General features: G+C 39.4%; 1 protein-coding gene across 4 annotated transcripts; it reads right to left on the reverse strand.

The window, feature by feature from the left end:
- Window positions 1-39: 39 nt before the first annotated feature.
- On the reverse strand, window positions 40-8025 carry LOC113031996 (C-X-C chemokine receptor type 3-like). Of its 4 annotated transcripts, none has more exons than XM_026184606.2 (4): window positions 7596-8025; window positions 4715-4822; window positions 1325-1711; window positions 40-1218 (listed from the first exon to the last, which is right to left on the reverse strand). In XM_026184606.2, the coding sequence occupies exons 2-4, from the start codon at window positions 4715-4717 to the stop codon at window positions 484-486; spliced, it is 1125 nt and encodes a 374-aa protein (XP_026040391.2). In that variant the 5' UTR covers window positions 4718-4822; window positions 7596-8025; the 3' UTR covers window positions 40-483. The 4 variants fall into 4 exon arrangements, with proteins under 4 accessions (XP_026040391.2, XP_026040392.2, XP_080164149.1 ...); XM_026184607.2 differs by having other exon boundaries at window positions 7525-8025; XM_080308023.1 differs by having other exon boundaries at window positions 7487-8025.
- Window positions 8026-13656: the final 5631 nt, after the last annotated feature.

Genomic DNA, 13656 nt, shown 5'->3' on the forward strand with positions numbered 1-13656 from the left:
AGTAAGTTTACTTCAGTGAAAATACATCCAATATTCCTTTAATAAACCTGTTGGTCCTAATATTGAAAACAGACTTTATTATGATAATAAAGATTTATTGTGCATTTGAACATTTTACACATAAAACATTAATCAATATACAAAAGCAAATGTCGCATAAAATACATTCTGTTCAAAACATTTTAAGATAAAATAGTAGCTCTTTACGTTAATAATTCTCGTGCTGTCATAACTTATTTCTATTACAATACTGCCCAGAAAACAGAGAAAGGAAATCTCATACACTGCCAACAAATGCAGGTGTGAGTTATTTCTGTCCTGTCACATTCAACTACTGGTGCACTAAGAACTGTAGCAAACAACCAGTGCTGATTTCAGGTAATGTAACACAAAAAATATACAAACACAAGTTGTATGTGCTGATGTTCATGTATTTGTCTCCATGTTTGTTTAGGTCAGTCAGATTTGTTGTTTTTGTCTTTCTCAGATAGCAAGCGAGTGGGAAGTTTCAGCAGACTCGGACCACATGGAGCTTCTCCTGTTGCTGACAAAAGACTGGATTTTTGCACTTGCCACTTTGCAGCCCAGAGACCTGAGGATGCTCATGAGCTGACGGCGGAACTTCACACCCACAAAAGCATACAGGATGGGATTGAGGCAGCAGTGAATGAAACCCACACAGGTGGTCACTGTCTTAATTTTCTCCAGAGATGTTGTGCCTGAACAAGTTTCTGTTTTGTTGTCAAAATGAATTGTTTCCACTAAGAGTGTGAAGTTGTACGGAGTCCAGCAGATAAAGAAAACCACCACCACAGCCACAATAACTTTAAAAGCTCTCTGCTTTTGAAGGCTCTGGGCACCACACCTCAGCTGATCCAAGATGCGGGAGTAGCAGAAAATCATTACACCAGAAGGAAGTACAAAGCCCACTATGAGATAAATCATGCGTGATGCCAACCTCCAATTATATACAGCCTTCTCACCAAATTTGTAATAATTGGGAACACACTCTCTTCTGCCTCGTCTATCATCAAACACATCTTCTAAAAAGATCCAGTCAATGATAGAGAGAAGCAGGGAAAAGCACCACACCATCAGGCAGCTGGCCTGAACAACCCAAGGCTTCTTCCTTGAGTACATCTGTGTAGCATGGACGATGGACAGGTAGCGGTCCAGACTGATGCAGGCCAGGAGAAGGATCCCACTGTAGAAGTTAATCTAAAGAAATCAATGAGAGATGAGCAAGACATATTTTGAAACCTCTGCTAAATTAATTGAAAGTACAGATTTTTTCACTGCATCTTTACTTCAGCACAATACTTACTGTAAAAACACTTCCAGCGATCTTGCACAGGGGAGTACCAAAAGTCCATCCATCACTTTGGGCATACTGTACTGCCCAGATGGGCAGCGTCACCAGCATCAGGATATCTGCCACTCCCAGATGGAGGATGAAGGTATCTGTTACGCTCCAGGTCTTCCTACTCCGAGCCAGTATTCCCAACAGCAATCCGTTCCCAAGTAGACCAACAACAAACACCACAGAGTACAGAACTGGTATGAACACAGCTTCAAAATTCACATTCTCAGTCAGGTCGCAAATATCACCCCCTTCATAAGAGCCATTCGAGTCTGAATAGTTATAGTTTTCATAGAAATCAGACCAGTCAAGGTCCTCCCCTGTCACTGTAATCTTTTCATCTTCCATCATCTGTGGACAGACAGAGAAAAGGCCGTTAATTTGGTTTCAGCACAAATGTTTTCTACCACATGGTGGTGCTATCTATCATCTATCTATCTATCTATCTATCTATCTATCTATCTATCTATCTATCTATCTATCTATCTATCTATCTATCTATCTATCTATCTATCTATCTATCTATCTATCTATCTATCTATCTATCTAGCATTTAATTTGGTCATTTAGATATTCTTGATGATCACATTATAAGCAGGTAAAAAACACCGTGTTTTGTAAATAATGTCATAACTGTAAGGACAGAGTAACACCACATGAACATACATACATATATACAAGTTTTGTGATATTTTTTTTAATAAATGGAATTTATTATATCAATAAACATAAAAGTAAAGGATTCAAAAGAGCTCTATCACATCTCATCTTTACAAAACCTGGAAACTTACTCAGTGACAAAAATATAATAGCAAACTATAACACTTCACACCACATCAGAGTTTAATATGCTGTGGTCTGTCACTGTGAGCTAAAGGTGTGCGTACAAACAGAAAAACAAATGAGCACAATGAAAGCAATGCAAACATCAAAATTCAATCATACGCAAATTGAATTTTTATGCAGAATTCATCGTTTGCATTGTTTTCAATACAAACCGATTTTAATTATTTCTTAATTACATACTTAACTGCATGCATTTGTGCAGAGAGGGGAGAGTGCAGTTTAAATGTTCAATGTAATGTGTGTACTCTTATGTAAGCACAACTGAAATTTTACAACAAGGAATGACAAATGCATGAAATTTAACTAGTATAGCCTGATTGAAAACAGCATAAAATAAAAAACATACCAAACTAGGAGTCTCTGATATTGTAGATCACATAAATCTGCCCTGCGAAAAAGAGCTCTACCTCTAGCAGTCCCGATAAAAGCATCTAAAGCTACTACAAAGGAAGCTGACATAAGACAAAGGCTCAGGCACACAAACCAAAAAAAAAACCCTCCTCCACCTCACAGGGTACGTTATGACAGTATGAAAACTCTCATAAGCTGTAAATAAGAAGTCTGATGATTTACAGAAATTTAATGAAATAATTGCTAAGACAGTTTTAAGAAACGTCTTACTTTTAAAAAGTTTTATTTTTTATTTCCTCTTTTTTCCGAGACGCTAAGAATAAAGTTTTATCCTTTAATTAAAAAAAAAACAATTAACAAACTTAAAATGTTAAACTATGTGTTTCAGATGTCTGAAACAAGCCTACAATAGAAACAACTTAACATATTTATAAATTCTCAAAAAAATTGTAAAATTTTCTTTCTCCTTGTCGCCCTTCTGTTTATGTTAAAGTAGTAGTAAAGGGCCTTTACACCAATGTGGAGATATGAATACGTAAAAACACTTTCGGGGTCACTGTGTGAGTAACGTAGTCGCACTTTCCGTGAACGTTTCTGTGAAATCAGAGACTAAAAATGAAAACACTCATCAGTTTCATTTGGTTTGGAAGTTGTGTTTCAGAATTTGTTGCCATTTAAGAGAAACACACGATTTAAAAGAAATGCATTGTGTTGAGTGCTGAATTTGTCATATGTATTTGACATATATTACATGCAAATATGCTCTGATCCTGGACAAGCTCGGGCACATTGTTTCTGGCCACTGATCACAAATGTTGATGGGGTTCTTTTTTTTAAGCTTTTTTTGGGGGGGTAGACATGAGCTTAAGCTCTCTGTCACCACCAAAGATCAACCATCATCATGCAGTTTGACCAGATTTATTTCAGTGAGTAGTGTCTGATTGTCTTATTTGTATATTTTGCAGTGTTTAACTTGTTATGTATTATTCATGCATGTGCACATGTCCTCACACATCAGTTGAAAGCTGTAAAACGCTCTCTGGAATATGTTAAATTTATAAACTGCAAATTTAGATTAGATGACAATGTCATAGCACACAAGTAATGGACTTTGCATACATCCATTTAGTTTTGCCACAAAATTGAAAGACAGTGTCATAAAAGTTGATCAAATATACGTTTCTGTATTGCTTTAACTGAATTGTGCACCAGTGTTTTGTTGCATTTGTTTGCTTCAGGCCTGAAAACTTAAAAACAATTCTAAAATGTGCTCAAGCAATCAAGAAAAACTGCAATAAGGACAAGAAATGCATATAAAATAAACAACATACATGAAATCCAAATTTTAAAACAGTTTTCACAGCAAGAAATTACAACACAAATATTGTTGTAAATGCACTCTTCTTGTTACTCATGTCAGGGCGACACATTCACACTTATTTCTAATTTAGAAAAGAAAAAGTTCTCTAAAGTGGCAACGGAAGATATGCACACATAGAAATGCCTTTGGAGACCACTGATGTTCAAACCAGAAACCTTCGTGCAGTGAGGTGACAGTGCTAACCACTGCCCTACAGCACCCTTTTATAGGTCTAATTTATGTTACTATCATATTTTTCAAAAGCAGACTCTATGCAGAGAACATAAAACTGACTGAACGTGCAGTGAAATAATAGTGTAGTCATGCTGTGCATCTTTTTGTCTTACATGTCTGTTTACACAAACAAATCACACTCTGGTTTTATTAGAACAGTAGTAGTGAAGAATATTGGTGCAGAATGTATGCCCAGAGACACAGCAGCAATTCACACCATTCATATAAAGCTCCTGGACTACACAGTCTCGTCAAAATGAATGAAAAAAACAAACTGAAATTATGAATGAACAGCTACATGTTGATAGATAAGCTCCTGGCATGTCTTAACAAACCAAAAAAAAAAGATAGCGTTTTATGACACTCATATCAGTGTTAAATCTCACTTTATATCATTTTCAAGATCAGCATTTCAAAGATTTAGTTACCTTCCCCCAAAACCTCAAGATATTTCTCACACCTTTTTTTTTTCACTGTATTGCTCATGCTTTGTACGCAGCCACCAAACATGCAAAGATGACACCTGTGACAGAACTTGGTTTCAAATGTCTGTTTCCCCTTACCATTTACAAAAGCTTCAGATCGTGTTCCTGTTGTTTTTCACACCTTTCCTCGGCTGGTTGTGCAGCTCTTATGCAATTCATCTTAGAGGCAAATGGAAATGTAGGTACCTGTCAGAGAAAGAGAGAAAAGCACAGCTAGAAAACAGTTCTGTTGTGACCCAGATTATACATTTTACAAAGCAGCATGCATGTCTGGCTTTTTGGTTCATTCTGCAGTGGGATGCAGCACGCTGGAAACAGTGGGATTTAAACACAAGTCATTCAAATCTAACATAACATGACAACATTCTGATACAAACAAAAATATATAATATAAACACACGAATACTACTTTTTTGTCTCTAAGAAACTAATTAAAACTTGTTTGTTCACCATAAAATCTGTGCTTCTAAACTGAGGTTTGTTTTTTTTAAGCTACAGTGAAACCATTGAGATGTTGTTTTGGGCAGTTTGAGGAACTGAGAGAAGAAAACTGGCAGTTTTAATTCCTAAAATCGTTTTTGCATTGCTAAGTTTTAGCAGTAGTGAATCATTTCCTATAGCACATAGGAATCACAGTTCCAGTTTACAGGTTCAATCACATCTGCTCACTGATGTAATACCATCGGCTTCGTGTGATGTTGATGGTGTGATTGGATGTAAGATAAGATTCACAGAAGATGAATAAGCCTCTTGGCAAGATTTTTCTTTAGCAACTGTTTGAACATTTGCAGAATGGCTTCAACTTGAACCACCTCTTCCTTTTGCTTAGGCGGTTAATTTGACCACATTGTAGGTTAGTGTGCCACTAACCTGTGCCACTTGCTGAAAAAGGTTTCCGTTGTAATGCATGACTATCTATGATTGACAGAAGGGTCGGGAAGGAAAGACATAGTTCATATTGGGAAATCTATTTGATAGCGTGCTTGTTTCGACACTTCATTGGTAAGGGGACAGGCTTAGGTACACACTCGCACTCTATACAACTTACATTTAACGATGAAAAGACTTCCTCGGATATAATTCGTCATAGGTGTGAATGCTACTTTGTTTTGTTTTTGCGAAACTGCTACCATTATATAATGCACCCAGAATAAACTATTAAAACAGTACTTGATTTTAAATCCCTGAGTGATGGCAAAACAAACAGCAACAACAACAAAAAAATGTCACTTGTGCAGGTTCAACTTGTAAACAGAAGGAACTCACAGCACCTCTGTGGATTTCCTGTGTGACATTCAGTCTCAAAAAATATATTCACCCTTTCAGCTGTAGTTAAGTAAAACAGAGCTCAACAACAGTGCTGATGTCACAACAAATATGTACAGTTTATTTTGCAGATGGAAGCGTGCAAAATCCACCACCCTGTCACAGTCATGATGTATTCAGAAGTGAATTATTAATGAATCTCATTGCTAAATGTGTGGTTTTAAAGCTGCACCCTTAAAAACGCCCAACATTACAGTTACCATCAAATCAGTGCCATACACCCTACGTGATTGTCCATGATCATATGAACCATCTGGGCTGGCTGTCAGGGAACAATCATTAAACCTTAGTACCATCAGTCTAAGACACAGTACTAGACAACAGACAAAAAGAGTTGTAATGACCAAACAGTTAAAACTGGTTTGGTGGGACAGATAAGCCTCTTCTGAGCATTAATCACTTAGTTCTTCCATGGTGCACACAGGAAAATCAGTCCATCACACTTTACTACTCTATTGTGAGCAGAGTAACAAAGCTAAGTTGAGGAACTCCTCCATAACCTGGTGTTTGGTAGAGCACAGCACATTACTCTTGCTGTCTGCTCTTACTGATAGTCAGGCTTCAGCCTAATTGAGGAAGGCATCCTTCACCTGTCTGTGAACTTGGGATTACACGGAAGACAAAGTTTAGCAATGTCTCAAAGTATCATTTTCACAGTGAATAGTGGGAGGAGGTGTTCTATGTGCAAGCTGCACGCTCAGCTCTGGGGCATCCCAGGCAGGAAATACAAGGCGCTGAAAGGTCAGGTTGAGCTGTTTTCCTCTTCCCGAGCAGCAGGCAGCAGATTGGCAGGATTTTATAAAATTGCAGTGTTTGCAGTGATGTTTGTTCTATATTTGACCAAAAGGGCCAAAATCCTCTCATCTGTCACTGCCGTGCTTTGAGAGCAGGACATAAGGATCAGATTTGGTGCATTAAGCTGTGTGGCTGCTTCACGGCCACAACAGATTTCTAAAGTCTCAATAAGCATGTGCATCAAAGCCTCATGAGGCAGAATGTGATATCAAATATTTCCAAACTGGGGAGTGCTAAAAGTAAGAAGTTTTTCTCTTTATTTTTTGGTTTATTTTAGTTTTCCAAACAAACAAAATAATTTCAGGAGTTATAATTTTTCCCCTCAGAATCTATTTTTCATGTTTTTTCCTTAATTGACTGAAAAAACTAAATATTTCACATCTAGTTTTAATTCATGTTAAAAACCTTGCTGTCTATATAGTGTGCATTCCCAGTTCCTATTATTTCACCACATATTCAGTCAGCGCTAAAAGTTGGAAACTACTTTTGGTCTTTTCAAATTATGAGAGTTTTTATTAATACCAGCCAATCAGGACTGACACTGTGAGATTTAGGCTCAAACCCTTCAGGTTTAACTACTCTGAGGGCTTTCAAAAATGACAAACAACACTTTAGATAACAGTCTAAAAAAGTTGTTTAAAAACAGACAGACAGTAAAATTGCCTGTTTAAAAGTTAGATTTTCTCCAGTTCATCAAGTGATAAAGTAAAATGTTCTCTCTCAACTTACTCCCACACACTGATAGGGTGAACTTAGTTGCCACTAACTTGTGAAGGAGTTACTCAAGTGTGAGCTCAGGCTGGTATACTATCATGTGCATGTGCCAAAGGCGTGGTACCGTCAACTTCAGGTATCAGATGAGTCAGAATAGTTGCACGTCTCTCGTTGTCATTTCTTGTGGCAATGCTGTCCCGGTTGAGGCATTCCTTCTGATAGCACTTGAAACAGGTCATATCATCCTCATCCTCTGGAGTTCTGGCAAAGAGGCTGTAGCTTGAACTGATCGGTACAGGGTTTGGATCATCAGGTGGAGCACTTTGTCCATTTTCTCCTTTTTTCTTCTTCTGCTGGGTTCTGATGGTATTCTCAGTGTGAACGAGATGGTGTCTTGCATTACATGGCTGCTATGGCCTCCCTGTATGCCCTCTCTCAATGCCCTGCCCCGATCTCATCATCGCCTCAATCACAATCTTGATGTTTATGTAGGAAATTTGCTAGGACCTTTTGCAAGTGATGAGTCAAGACTTTTCTCTTGAGCTTCTCCTTTCCCTCTGTTCCAGCATTCTGCTTCATATTTCCACAGATGTAATGTCTTTTCAGTTTCTTTTCTTCTTTATTCTATGATCTATTTTTTTCCTTCCAAATAAATTAGCTCATGCTGAGTGTTCCTCTCTGTGGAGCCCCAAAGTTTTTTACCCAAACATACGTAACACTTATAGCACCATCACCATATTTTCCCCTCATATAAACAGCATCCACCTCTTCAGTCTTCAGTGGGATTTTCTTTACCAGACCTATCCCCATGCTCACAAATGCTTAATTGTATCTATCTGGCACATTAATTTCTATCAATGTCACCTCAAATCCAAACTGTCTTTCGCTACAACCAGGCAAAACAGTCACAACAGACTTAAACGTTCGGAAAACCCTTGTCCTCAATTTACTTTCCCATTGAGAAAGTACTCTTTGTTCCCTGAGCACTGAATTTACTCAGCCTTGTGATGACAAATCTCTAGACCAAAAGCGGGCAATCAGTTTTTGTGCGGGGGTTTTGTTTGTTTGTTGTCTTTTCCCCAAAGAATTATCACAATTTATTTCACATATCTGACCTCTGAGAACAACATTTCTGGATACACAATGGGAATACATCTAGGGTCTACACTGTTTGGCCTTTTTGTGTCTCAACTATGGAAGGTAAAGCTAAAAAAAATAGATTATTCCAGTATGATCTGTCTCTGTCCATCTCACACCCCTCATTCAATCAACCAAGGCGTCAATGCTGAAGCTTGTTATGGAAATCTGAAATAAACCTCAAACAGTCAGTTTGAGTTTGAATTTACTTTGCAAAGGGATCAGCCAACAGCACAGCATGCATAATCCTGTCATGCATACATGACAGGATTATGCATGCTATACAAAGAGGTATCGTAAGTCTAGATTATGTGTCTATCTGCCATGATCACAGTATAAAGTCAGTGTGCAAAAGATACTTTACAGCTCAACATGTGGTATATCTGAAAGATCACGCTGAGAAAGAATAAGACTGTAGGGAGCTTCTCACTGAGTAGGTTCAGCTTTACACAGGGAAAAAGAGAATCGTAAAATTTTCCATCACAGTATGCATTGGGGTATTAATAAAGTCTGTATGACTAAGCCCAGTAGCCCCTGGTTACAGTGGCTTAATATAACATACAGCAAACAAAACACTTTCTGAAGTTGCATCAGAAAGTGCTCGGACTCTTTCACTTTCTGCATAACTTGTCTTACAGTTTCTAAATGTCTCAAATGACTTGCATAAATGGCCTAAAATTCATGAACCATAAATAACAATGAGAATATTTTTTTTTTTTATAGAATTGATTAAAAGTCAAAATATGAAATTGCTCACTTAATAAAAACTTAAGACCTTTAAATTCGCATATCTCAGAAATGCACACGTAGATTTGTGCAGTTTATCCCCACTCAGTGTGGTGCATGCTCTCGAGCCCTGTCAGAAATGTGTGAACTGGACTCTTCACAGATACTCTGGGGGGTGGAAACCTTATTATATAAAGCTAAACCATTGCCCTATTCTCAGATCACATGCACTGTGGGAAAGGTTTTCTTTGAGTACCTCTGTGTGGGACTACATTCATCTTTTCTTTAGTTCTGGGCAGCCTCCCTGTGCCTCTGCCGAGAAGCGCTGCCATACTACAGTGCTAAGGCTCGAGGATGGTGCTAGTCCAGGGGATTTTTTCCTTATGCGCTCACTTTACATTTAAGTCAAACCCTCACCACGGTCTCCAAGTAGCTGATTGCCAGAGGAAGCAGAGAAATACTGAACCTCTATTACAGCGATGCGTTGGGCTCTTGATCACCTCCCTGACTCAGGCCCTTCTTGCTTTATTTCCCATTTTAGCCAAATGGTCAACTCTAGATGGAGTCCAGTCCAGACACAGTGATTTGGTTATGCTTTTGTAAAATAATGTAATTTTCCACTGCATTCGGGTTCTGCCATCTGTTCACAGCTTTATTAACAGTAAAAAGTATTTTTTAATGTTGAGGTTGTCAGAAAAAGAGCATTAGTTTCACAGCAAATGCATGTTTGTTTGTTGGTTGGTTAAATGAGGACTTTCTGAAGCCTCTTTACAGTTTGTTGTCCAAAATACCAAACTTGCACTGAATTGTTGCTACTGGGAGCTTCACTGTTTTGGTTCCTTTTTAAAACGTTACCAAGATTGTTCAAAAGACACACATACAAACCAAACCACACATTTTCCACACGCTGTCACTGTCCTTCTAAAAGGAATTTTTCTCTTTTATTTGTTTTCTTTTACTTGTTGTTGCAGAATTCACAGTGTCTCTGAGTTTGGTAACTTTACCGTGCTCAGTGGTTTTCAAGTATTTTGAGGCAAAAACACACTAAAGGTTAAACTGGATTATTCACACCTGCCAAAAACAAAAAAACATATCTTACCCACAGAAGAACAGTGTCATCAGTTCTTCTCTTAACTGTAAACACTTTTCTTAAAGCAACACCATCATCATCACTCCATCATCAAATTTTCTACATTTCTGGTAACGGTCTCTTTGTCGCAAACAGATGTTAAAGGCTGAGTTTAATTCATTTACTGACAAAGAGAGAAAACACACATTAATAAAAGTCAAAGATGTTTTCATTGGAAAAACTCTCCTTGTTATTTTTATTCAAATTTCCAGTGGATAATGCAGGAATATTCATTTCACCATGATGGAAATGTAGTAAAAATCAGATAAAGTGAAAGCTTTTGTTCAGCTCAAGCCTTTCCTTTGAGAAGCCAAGTTTCTCTCAGAAAGGATGGGTTAGGTTTCCTTTTCAGCTTGCTTGGCACCATGTCAGCCAACTTCTCCCCACAGTGGAGGCATTTAGGCTGAAACTATGGCCAAGCTAAAAACTCTGTAGTTAGTAGATTGTGTTGGCTGCTTGTGTTTTGCTTTAAAACAAAAGCAGTCCCCCACCACCACCACCACCACCACCCTCGCAGATTTTTGTTTTCCTCATCGACACCAGTGAGGGCCTTTGATGTGCACTAATGGTAAATGCAACTGCAGTTAAAGGGAAAGTTTACAAGATGTTGGTGATGGTTTGGAGATGATGGCACACATAAAACAGAAAGGAGGCAGAGCTGGAGTTGACAACTCCTTTTAAGCATTTTGGAGACAAAGTAAGAAAAGCAAGACTGAGATGATTTGAACTTGTGCAGAGGAGGAATAGTGGATATATTGGGAAAATTATCTTAAATATGGAGCTGCCAGGCAGGAGGAAAAGAGGAAGACCACAGAGAAGATTCATGGATGTAGCAACCCCTAAGGGGACCAGCTGAAGAAAGAAAGGTTTATGGTCAGTTGCAACGACAATTTATGGTTGAAGCCACATTTCAAGGGGCACACCTTTGGGGAACCACTCTTTAACAATCACCACTCAGAGTACGTCACGCAGTAGTGCTGCAGTGCCATCTGTTGGATACCCCGCTATCATCTCTCAGAACAGTGTTTTGTAAAACAAATCTACTGTATGATTGCATCAGTGACTAAAGGATTGATGTTCCAAATAACGCAAAGACTGTTTAATAAAGTAAGATAAACAGAGGAAACCAGATTAAGTGCAAAATCCTGCTCCAGCTCTTTTATAAACTCTGAGCAGCAAACAGGAAAATGTTTTAGATTCTTCACTGGCAAGTAAAAATAAAGAGAAAATATACAAAAACAATGTGCTTGTGTGCTGCAGTTATGTATCTTCATAGATTATGCTTGCCTGGTTTAAGAATTGGTTAAGTCACCTTAAGTTATTTCTACTGCACAATGACAGCTGCTGTGTTATCTGAGCTTCCAGGGAGATGTGTTGGTACTCCATGATGTACATCAAAATATGAGGCAAAAGTAAAGGAAACACAAAAAGTAATAAAACCATCTCAAATAATATTTATTCATTGTGACAGCCTCAAGCGGCCTAAATGTACAAAAACTGTCATTCATTTGGGAAATGCATAGTGGGCATGCCTTTTTATAAATCTATGCCGTGGTTCATAGGTTTCATTTCTCCTTTCACTGGGGTGAAAACACCTTCTGTTTTATATGGGACCGCAACACATTTTTGTCCTTTGCTCTCCCCATACTGAAAAAATGTTCTACATTTTGATTACCTTTAATTTTTGAAAATCAACACCCACCGTAAGGGAAGATAGTTTTCTAAAATCTGCCTGCAAAAGCACCAAAACGTTTCACTGTGGGTCTCCTGCAGGCTAAAGTGTTATTTAGTTTCCACGCTGCAGCAAAGTGGAAAAATGTTTGTCACTGCAGATTTCAAAGGTTGTGCAGATTTCTTTGGAATAGGCTTTAAAAAAAAAATAACCACAAAGAGAAAGAAAGACAGCCACAAGAATTGCAAACATCCAGTGGGTGAAACTTGCTGACAGTACCTGGCACAGGGTTTTCCCCTGTGGTGACACCTATCTGTCAGTGTCATGAGAAAGCTGTCGCTCTGAAAGAAATGTGCTAGCAGATGGATGGATGGCACCATCTCTGAAACCTGAACTGAAATAACAGTAAGGAGCTCATATAAATGTTACTGGGACAAAATGGAGAATGCATGAAAGTAAAACTATGATCGAAGGAAAAGAAGAAGCCTCATGTTCCTTTAATCGCTGGTCTGTTTCAGACCACAAAAGGAACATCGAGTCCCACCTGTCCAGCAACAACACACGAGAGGTGTGGCAGGGAATGCAAGACATCATCAACCACAGAGGCAGCACTGCGAAAACAGAAAACCCGAATGGGCAGCTGGCAGAGGAAATAAACAGCTTCTTCGCCCGCTTTGAAACACCACAACAGCAACACTCATCTGCTTCAGCCCTGCTCCCATCCTCATCCTCACCTGGTTCCTGCACCGCTCCACTCACTGTAACGGAGCACGATGTCAGACGTGTGCTCCTAAAAGTGAACCCCAGGAAGGCGGCCGGTGCAGATGGAGTACCTAGCAAGGTACTAAGAGCATGCGCACACCAGCTCACCCTCATCTTCACCAGACTCTTCAACCTCTCACTGGATCAGGCAGCCATCCCATCCTGTCTAAAATCAGCCACAATCATCCCAGTGCCGAAGAAGTCTCCCATCTCCAGCCTGAATGATTACCGCCCTGTGGCCCTCACACCGGTAATCATGAAATGCTTTGAGAGACTAGTCCTTCAGCACATCAAGGATTACCTCCCCCCAGAATTCGACCCCCACCAGTTTGCATACCGTGCAAACAGATCCACAGAAGACGCCATCGCCACAGCCCTCCACGCTGTGCTGAGTCACCTACAGTAGAGCAGCGGCAAAGCTACGTCCGAATGCTCTTTGTGAACTACAGCTCAGCCTTTAATACAATCATCCCGGACATCCTCATCACCAAACTGGTCACTCTTGGCCTCCCTCCTCTCACATGTGCCTGGATAAAGGATTTCCTCACAAACCGGCCCCAGACTGTAAGACTCGGCCCTCATCTCTCCTCCACTCGCACACTGAGCACCGGCTCCCCACAGGGCTGTGTGCTGAGCCCCCTCTTGTGTTCTCTCTACACCCACGACTGCAGTTCGACCCACAACAACACTCTCATCATCAAGTTTGCTGATGACACCACGGTAGTCGGACTCATCTCGAAGGGAGACAAGGCAGAGTAC

The sequence above is a fragment of the Astatotilapia calliptera genome, chromosome 11 (assembly GCF_964374335.1).
Source record: "Astatotilapia calliptera chromosome 11, fAstCal68.1, whole genome shotgun sequence".
In the NCBI taxonomy this organism is placed as follows: Eukaryota; Metazoa; Chordata; class Actinopteri; order Cichliformes; family Cichlidae; genus Astatotilapia; species Astatotilapia calliptera.